The sequence below is a fragment of the Squalius cephalus genome (assembly GCF_949319135.1).
Source record: "Squalius cephalus genome assembly, chromosome: 20".
Classification (NCBI taxonomy): domain Eukaryota; kingdom Metazoa; phylum Chordata; class Actinopteri; order Cypriniformes; family Leuciscidae; genus Squalius; species Squalius cephalus.
This window is the reverse complement of record NC_137141.1, coordinates 16,554,455-16,564,415: the sequence shown is the minus strand read 5'-3', so window position 1 is coordinate 16,564,415 and position 9,961 is coordinate 16,554,455. Positions and strand designations below refer to the sequence as shown.

General features: G+C 36.9%; 1 protein-coding gene across 1 annotated transcript; it reads left to right on the top strand.

The window, feature by feature from the left end:
• Nucleotides 1–4,953: 4,953 nt before the first annotated feature.
• Nucleotides 4,954–8,226, top strand: LOC307148513 (uncharacterized protein; the record flags this gene model as incomplete). Its single annotated transcript, XM_079854123.1, has 3 exons — nt 4,954–5,160; nt 6,900–7,065; nt 7,715–8,226. The coding sequence occupies 3 exons, from the start codon at nt 4,954–4,956 to the stop codon at nt 8,224–8,226; spliced, it is 885 nt and encodes a 294-aa protein (XP_079710249.1).
• Nucleotides 8,227–9,961: the final 1,735 nt, after the last annotated feature.

Below are 9,961 nucleotides of genomic sequence, written 5' to 3'. Positions count from 1 at the left end.
GACTAAAAAAATAAAATGAATAAAAAGGTACTGAGTCAAATTAGTAAATCAGTTATTTAATGTAAATTTATCTATTCAAAATTATTCACTGATTTTTTTTATTTATTTTTTTATTTTTTTATTCACTGACTGTTACTATATTTCCATCGGATACAGTGTGTTTTGAGTATTATTACAGGTATTTTAATATAATTTACATATTTAAGTTTAACTCCGTCCATACAGATGACCTCTAATTGGGAATATTTTGCCAAATAAAATTTTCTGACTAATCTAATCTGATCTATATTTAAAGGTACACTATGCAACTTTTTTTCTTAAAAATGTATGAAATTTATATAATGAGCGAGTACACCATGAATCTATCTTCCAAATAATTGTTTATATTCAGACTATATTGATATTGTATGCTGATATTGATCCTCATTTTAGTTCTCCTTTTGTCCAAAAGTCTGCTTGCCGTGGTCCATAATGTTTGGACGAAACAACAACAGCGTGAGCGTGCCGCTATACGTAACGTAGTTGTCCACGTCTGTCGCCATGGTTACTATGGCAGTACAAGTGGAAACCAGGGATAACGCGGATATTACGTCATTGACAGGCGACAAGTGAACAGGGACGAGCCATTATTTAAAATTGGAATTTCTCAAATTAAAAATCTTTGGGATATTATATCTTTTGGGATATTGTAAGTACACAACTGCAGGAAATATATCAGACTGTGCAAGTGATTTTTGGATATTTTATTACAAAATTCTTACATATTGTACCTTTAAATAGCTCCACTTTAGTTTAGCTATATTCAAAAATGAGTAGCCTATAGCTTTAAAAGTAGCATAAAAGACTGACAAAAGAGGCAGTAATAGTAGCAGCTTGAGCACTTCCCCAAAGATAAATAAAAAACAAACTAAATAAATGAGTTAAATCTCCACACTCCTCCCTTCCACCCTCCTTGCTGCATCCCTGCCTGTTTTTCCAGAGAGGTGAGGACCGCCCTGTGCTCCTGAGAGAGAGGAAGCTCGCTGAGAGCGGCACGCTTCACTACAGAAACACCTGCTTTTGTTAGCTCACTACGCCACTTACTCTCACCCTCAGGGACGTGCCACGGGGAGGGAGGGGACTGAGGAGACACAAAGCAAACAATGTCTCTGAGCTCCATGTCATCTGGATGAGAAAACAGATCCACCCCCGCCTCAGAATACAGAAGGAACAGCAAAGTAGGCTAACAGTATTCAGACTTTTAGGGATGTCAACTTGAAAGTTTCTTCTGTGTGAAACATCATTCTTTCCTTTTACATCGTTATTCTAGACACAATTATCATTAAAGGAATACTGCACTCATTACAATTTTATCATTTATTCACTCTCGTGATGTTTCAAACTTGTCTGATTTTCTTTCTTCTGGACACTTTTTTTTTTTTTATCCATATAATGGATGTGCATGAGGACTGGTGCTGTTAAGCTCTGAAATGACTAAAGTGCCACAAAAGAATCATAAAAGTGGTTCTTAACATTTTTTTTTTAACTGGACCAAACGATTCCTTGAAAAGATTCGACTCAAAACAATCATTCACTAATTAACATGCACATTATTGTTATGTCACAATTTTCAGTTTATAATGACTTAAATGAAAGTATAAAAATAGTTTTTAACTTTACAAGACTTCAGATACAGCACAAAAAGTCATATGAACCCCATTTTTATTATGTATTATGGTACTTTTCACATCACTTTTAAGCTTGACAGCCACAGTCCTCATTCACTTTCATTGAATGGAAAAGAGTAGTCAGGGTATTCACCCAAAATTAAATTTTGTGTTCCATAGAAGAAAGATAAATGGGTTTGAAAACTCATGACAATGAGTAAATAATGACAGATTTATTTTTTTTATTTTGGATGAACCATTCTTTTAATGACACAATGGTAAAATTGATGAACACCAGGCATTTTTCTCCTCTCTGTCGTCCATTATGAGAGTCCCTGTAAATATGTTCCTAATAAAGGAGTTCATCTGCAAGTATACTGTATGTTGTTTGGGAGAGAGTCGCTGCGTAATATGATGTGGTTTGGGTTGTAGCACTCATCCATATTTCACTCAGACCGCTGGGAATTGAGTGCTATGAATCCTGTAACAGTCGAAATTTAACTGTCCTTTTAACACAATTTTATTCAAAGCACCACAACAAGATGAACTATAGGCAAAAAATAAAGTTTCTCATTCACAGCATCCATGTAATCCATGAGTGTTGCACATCTTTTTTTGCAAAAGGGAAATTATGTGTCTTTTTTCCAGGCCTTATCTTTTCAGAATCAATCCATTATTCGTAGCTTATTTGGAAAAGCCTTGCATCATCAATGAAGAAAGGGTGTGCTGACAATGGCATTAATTACTTTATCTAAATCATTTCCAATTAACCTTACACACCACCTTACAAATAGAGTCTTGCCAGGCCACCCTGAATGACGCCATCTCCAACAGACAGACAGACAGATTTCTAAAAAAAAGGGAAGAGAAGAAGAGAGAATGTAGAGTAGCAACCCAGTCTCACGGCAGTTCGTGATGTGGTCACGTAATTTAATCTATTTATTCGTGGCAGGGACACGTTAATTTCGTTATTTTCGTAACTCCAGCACGTAATTTAAAATAATGCATTTCAAATGGATGAATCTTTCGTGCAACCAGCACGATTCTTTCTGCCGTTATTTTCGTAATTTCAGCACGTTTTTTAAACTAATGCATTTCAATTGGATGAATCTTTCGTGAAATAGCACGATTCTTTCTGGAACCCTGGCCTGCAGCGTTGAAATTTGACGTCTTGGGTCAGCACGACCAAAACAAATATTCAGGGCGAGTCAAATGGCTGCCCCTAGATCATTTTTTACTGGCCCTCCAACTGGTTTTTGATGTTTAAAAACCCTCGCAATCTGATATCAAAGTGCCCTCTGCGCAAAGGTTTAGCGCGTTCATCAGCGGTGAGTTTAACAACGCACACGGTGTGCAACCGCATTCAGCGGTGAGTTTAACAACGCACACGGTGTGCAACCGCATTCAGCGATGAGTTTAACAACGCTCAAATGCAGGTAAACCGGAAATCAGAGGTGAGTTTGACCAAACCAACGCTCAACTGCAGGTAAAACGGCATTAAAAGGTGAGTTTATCAACGCTCCAAGGCGCATGCAAGTAATCAGTTTAAGCATTTTCTTGTCATAGGTAAGTTAGGACCAGGACGCTGACTGCTTTAACTAGAGCATGCTGGATAACGTATTTTTATCGGAGGTTTGCTGATTTTAATACATATATATCATATGCTACGATTGTGTTCAATTAATCAGTTTTATTTGTATTTTTTATTATTATTAAATCCTCTAATTAATAACGCTGACGTCACCGTATGGGTCGATCCCAAGGTCCATTGCGATTTTCCGCTCGGTAAGAAGCATGGTAAGAAGAGTTAATTAATAGAGACGGCAGTTCGTGATGTAGTCACGTAATTGGGACACGTTTATTTCGTTATTTTCGTAACTCCAGCACGTTTTTTAAACTAATGCATTTCAATTGGATGCATCTTTCTTGCAACAGCACGATTCTTTCTGCCAATCGGGCTGGAGCACAGAAGCTGTTTAATCAACATTTATTCACGAGATCTTATCACGGTTTATATATTAATTATGAATTATTATTTCGGTCTTTTTCGGTTATTATTTCGAAGCTGGATTGCTTTGCTGTTTATTGATATTTTAAAACTAACGCTACATCTATCAACATTTATTTAGATGTCATCATTGTATTCATTAATTTCTTTATTTTAATATTATTATTTCGGTCTTGAAATATTACAGTAAGCCAGAACACGGGCCGAGCGGGGTTTTTTTTTTTTAAGTTTTTTAAAAATTGAAAAGTCCAAAGATCTGTAGGCCTATCTCTGCTAAATGAATTTAACATACGTTTGTGATGTTTTTATTTTTTTATTATTTTTATTTAATTTTTTGGTTCTTTTTATTTAAACTATATTGTTACGAAATGTGAAAATGTGTAAAGGTTGTGTCAAGGACTCATAACCATAAAAAAATGTTTTTTTTTTGTTTTTGTTTTTGTTTTTTGTACAGTAAGTTAAGCTCCGAAATATATTTTTTAAAAGTTCCAGGGAGTTTCTTCTGATGCTCTGTTGAAATAATAAAAAATAATTTTTAATTCGTTTAGTTATTATTATTTTTTATAATAACTAAATATTCCCCCCCACCCCCCCACCCCCCACAATATCCGGATGACGGAGCTCGCGCCAATTACTTCTCTGGAGTCGTTGATTAAGGTAGGCTAAAATTATTACCTCATGAACTAGTAGCCTATAAATATACGTGCAAAAGTGTAGTCAAGTATGTAACGTTATGTTGCTGGGGTATTGTCATGACTGCCTTATGCCCTATTTTAACTTTTTTGGTGACATTGCTTTGGTGTTTCCATTTGTCTGATATAAAACCCTATAAAGTGCTAACTGCATGTCCTAGCATGTCACATGTTAGTGTAGCCTACTAGTTCACAAACTTTTTCTCAACTCTTCCTTTTCACTTTTCGTGTATTTTAATAATGTGATATTAACATTTGACATGCATTAGACATGAAATTGTCACATTTTTCCTTTATCAATAGGAGTTGTTCTGTCTCTCATCAGGGCAACATACACACACACACACACACACACACACACACTGTATTATTGTGTAAATGGCAGTTAAAAATCATAGAAATGTTTACCCTTATCACAATGTCATCACAAACAAAGTTCAAAACTCAGAAGAATGACTGGTTAAGACAATTTGACCATTGAAATTAAGAAAGCATATAGCATCCCTTGCATAGTGTGATATTAATTCAGAATGTTTCTATCGGTATTTATGCCTATATTATACATAAATAACTTTCTCTTTTTTTTTTTTTTTTTTCCTCAGACAACATGGTTTCTAATCAAAAGAAATGCCCCAACTGCCCCCAGGTCATGCCCTGTGCCACTAAGGTTTGTAAGGCCTGTGGTGCAGAGCAGCCCAAGAAGGCTCGTTTGATGAAGAGGCTGCAGGCCCTTGATATGAAGAAGGGGGAGTGGCTTGGCAATCTTAAAAAAAACCACAATGAGGCAGCCATGCGGGATGAAGCCATCATTTTGGTGTGTACAATTAACACTACCTTTTTTAATAGGGTTGCCACATTTACCAGTCCTGATTGAGTGACATTTTTGACAGAAGATCATAATATATTTTTCAAATTCATTTATTTTTATTTTTGAAAAGAGCGATTTAAGCCAGATTTCTGAAATATAGGGTTTACAGACCTCTAAACAGTTTAAACACCAAATGCAACTTGAAGGTTCTCTTTCACACAGTTAAAGCCTAGTGCAGGCGTGTTAAACTCAAATACACGGTGGTCCAAAATTAAAAACTGGGTCCAAGTTGCGGGCCAGGTAAATCTTTATTGAAAAGCTGACTTAAATTGAGCATGTGATTCCACCTTTCAGTAGTATGTAATGAATTTAATGTAGTCATGGCATTCATGTAATATTAATAAGGAATTTAGGTACTACTGTTAAAAGTGGAGTTCAACTTTAAAAACAGATTCTTCAGAAATGAATAGAATAGAATAGAATAGAATAGAATGCCTTTTATTGTTATCATACACATGTACAACGAGATTGAAGCAACTCCTTTTCCAGTGTCAACATGTACGTAAGAGAAATGTGTCAACAAGGAATAAAATTAGTATTGCAAAAGAGCAGGGGGGGGGGGGTAAGGTGCACAGTTCTAAGAAGCTATATACATTAAAATAGAAAGATAAATATGGTTTGTATACTGTGTGATTTTGATTGTATCAGAAGTATTAAATATTAAGTATTAAATATTGAACAGTAATGAAATTGCACAGAATATCAGTGTTATCAAAAGTATTAAATATTAAATATTGCACAGTAGGTGGGTAGAAGAAAGTCCGGGGATTGGGGGGTGAGTGTGGAGTCAGTGCCTGTGTGAGTTCAAATTGGTTATGGCTTTTGGGAACAGGCCAGCAGATTAACCATTAAGGTCACTCACTGACTGTTAACTTGAAAGGCATTAATGAACTAAGTAACCTTTGCCAAAAAATCACTCTCCAGAACATTCTCATTCATGGTTCCATGCTGGTGGAATGATCTCCCCACCGTCATCCGGACTGCAGAATCCCTGACAACATTCAAAAGACAACCGAAAATTCATTTATTTCGTGAGCACTTAACCTTAAAAAAACATACAGTATGAATAGGTTCACCAAAGTAAAGAACAAAGCTATATTGTGTATTTTACTAAATCCTGGATCCTAGATGTCCCACCTTCCTCCTCGTAGAACTAATCCTGTTATGTATTTGCAATGTATTGAAATGCATTGATTTTCAGTGTAAAGTAAACCTATTCATTTGGGGTGGTAAACATGAAAGATGGGTGAAAAAAAAATCATATACAGGCCAGGGCTGAACATTAATGTTTGCCCTTGGCTACCAAATTCATACAAGTGGCAACCAGATTTGGACTTTTAACCACTTTTAAAATTTAACGTTGAGTCCTTGATCTGTTAATAATTCTAACATCAAATTCAAGCCAGAGATTATTTTTCATACACAGTAAATTTGACAAAATAGAAACTTCACTTTTGAGGATGACTCAGTAATTTTGCTTTTGCTGGTCATAAGTGCATTCGAATTATGTCAATATGATCAGAGGAACTTATGACATATAGGTATAATATGACATGTAATAATGTGCAGTTTTTTGTCAATGTTTGGTCTTACAACATATTTCAAGTCTTGCCTCAAACTGAATTTACACTCAGGTTTTTTGATAACATACATTTTTTATCCTTTACAAATAAATGTCTTTGCAGCTTGAGAAGCTACATGCTATGGGCTACAAGCCACTCCTCCTCCTTCAGAAGGAAGGCAATGGGAAGAAACCCAAAATAACTTCCCTCACCCCAAGATGTGAACTGGACCCGCTGGCTACACAACACCTCAGCAAAATGACAGCATTTTATGAGTTGGTTTGTGCAGGTGAGATGTACAGTAAAAAAAATTTCAGTCGCCATACAGTGTACAGTTGATTGTCAATCCTTCCCTATTTTTTCAGCACTTATCAAATATTTATATTTTATAAAACAAATGACAACCTTATTACATTTCAACGTTGTGGAATGTTGGTTACATGGCAAGACAATCGTGGCAAACAAGACACTGTCCACTGAAGGTAGAACTACTTTTTGTTGTGGAGAAACTAAGTCGAAAAATAAATAAATAAACAATACTCTAATGTTTTAAGGTTATAATTCCAGCCATGTTCAATACATAGCCCTGTTAATATAGGTTACCAAGTGTAGTCTGAAAATTTGGTAAAACATAGTTGGGTTTTCTTTAGATGGCAGTTCGGTGTATGTTGCACCAAGTTTCCCTGTTTTCCCCATTGTTTTGCCTTTAGCTATTCACGCCTTAACCAAAATCATGTAAACTTGCATCCAGTGTGAAAAATAGCCTATAGCCCATTTTTTGCCTGTGTTTCAGAAATATATAAATGCATACAAGATAATAATATATAGTCTTAAAATTCTTTTGTGTGGGAATGTCAAATAATAGCCTGTTTGAATTTTTATAGTACATTATATTTTAGCCTCATTCCTACTTTTTTTTTCTAATCAAATTTGAACAGGTTGGAAGGCGAGTGAGGACACTGTCCTCACCCTGACCCTCACCCCCTGTGACGAGCAGGGCACCTCAGGAGAGGTGGGGCCAGAAATCCTCGTGGAGGAGGCGGGGCCGGAAGGCCTTGTGGAGGAGGAGGGGCCGGAAGGCCTCGTGGAGGAGGAGGAGCCGGAAGGCCTCGTGGAGGAGGAGGAGCCGGAAGGCCTCGTGGAGGAGGAGGGGCCGGAAGGCCTCGTGGAGGAGGAGGGGCCGGAAGGCCTCGTTGAGGAGGAGGGGCCGGAAGGCCTCGTGGAGGAGGAGGGGCCGGAAGGCCTCGTTGAGGAGGAGGGGCCGGAAGGCCTCGTGGAGGAGGAGGGGCCGGAAGGCCTCGTTGAGGAGGAGGGGCCGGAAGGCCTCGTTGAGGAGGAGGGGCCGGAAGGCCTTGTGGAGGAGGAGGGGCCGGAAGGCCCCGCTGTGGTGACGCCAGGCCTTGTGGAGAAGGCGGGTGAAATACATCTACCTAAAAAAGGTAACTCTTAAAGCTAACTACAAAGCTCTTAAAGCAACATTCCACTGTGTTTTAGTTAATTCGCTCACTTGCTGTCTACCAGAGAGTTAGATTAGGCAGGGACATATAATTTTTTTGTATTTGCATGCAACATCCCAGTTCGACATATCCCCCTATTAGTCTAATTCAATTGAAGTCGGAGAGGCCGACTAGCATGTAAGCTAAAGGCTAGTTGTCTCCAACTGAAATCATTAGCTTAGATTGGCCCAAGTACTCCTGTGATTTGGCCAAGCTAAGCTAATTATGTCAGTTGTTACAATGGAGTTTATTGCACACATAAGAAAGAGTATTGTATGTACTGTATCCAACAACTTTTTCAGCAATTTTGCTGGGCAACTTCTCAACCGATTGATTTAGTTCTGATTGGGTGTTCATGATCATTTTTGTGGTAGGACATAGGTTACACATGAGGGTGTGTGTGTGTGTGTGTGTGTGTGTGTGAGCGAGCAAGTGAGTGTGTAAATGTGTGCCTGTTTTAATGAACATGTATAAAAAGACATACCTAGATAGTCCTTAATTGTTTGCCATTCCATACTTAGTTTGACATCTGATTTCTTCAAAACCACAGGGTCAACAGGGAGGAGAAAGCGGAAGCCAGGCATGTTTTGCATTTGTCAGGTTTTTTTAATGATATTGTTATTTGTAATAAATTCTATGATGAGCAAGACCGTTTCTGAATTGTTTGCCTTTTTTGAGTGGATATATGTATTTTTCTATCCCACAGAGGCAGAAATGGATAAAAGCAAAAAACAAAAACAAAAAAGTAAGTTTAAATGAATTAATACATTTGCATTCAGACTTGATATTTGATCACTTTGATGTGAATGCTTGACCTGGATATGTTAATGATGTTGTTGTGTTCCTAATCTGAGTTTTGATGCCTTCAGATTGCTCCTACCACACAGGCCTGGGTATTTATCCAATTAGGAGTGCTCTGAAAGAAAGAGTGAGAAAGGTAAGACATGCATAACTGAACACCATACTACTCTTTATTTGTTCTATTTACGTCAAAATAAAGTCAAAATGTAAGTTAAAATACCTGTCAATCACAGAAGTAAAGATGGCAAATAGTCAAATAATGTAAATATTGTATAAAGTATATACTACAGTCTCTTGACTAAAATACTTTAAATATCATGGTAAAACATGAAACAGGAAACATGGTGGCTGTTACCAAAGCCTGATGCAAAAAAATTGTAAGCATGTATTGTTGTTCCTGTCATAGGGCCAAACAGAGTTACTTATTGACTGGGAGCCTTGTGCAGCATGGTATGTGTTCTACTATGACAAATACAGAAATAAGATTGCTTTGACTCTCTATTTCACTCTCATTAACATTCCCAATCTAATAATTGAAATGTCACATGTAACGTCATTCTTTCCCTTCTGTTTTCAGTGGGAAACAGTGGACTCCTACTTGGGAGCCCAAGGAGTCATTTGATTTTTAATTTTGTTAATTATGTAATATATGTCATTTTATTTATTTTTATTGTACATTCCATATTCACAAATGTTTTTTTATAGTAATTTTGTTATATTTCTATTCAAAATAAAGTGTTGTTTACAAGCCCTGAGTTGAAGATGGTAGATGTTCAACATTTTCTGCCATTTCAGAACTGGATAATTCAAGAATGCCTAACTCCATACAGAAACAGGTTCTTCTTTTGATATGTGGTTTATCAAGAGGTTAGTAAATTATTCAACCGA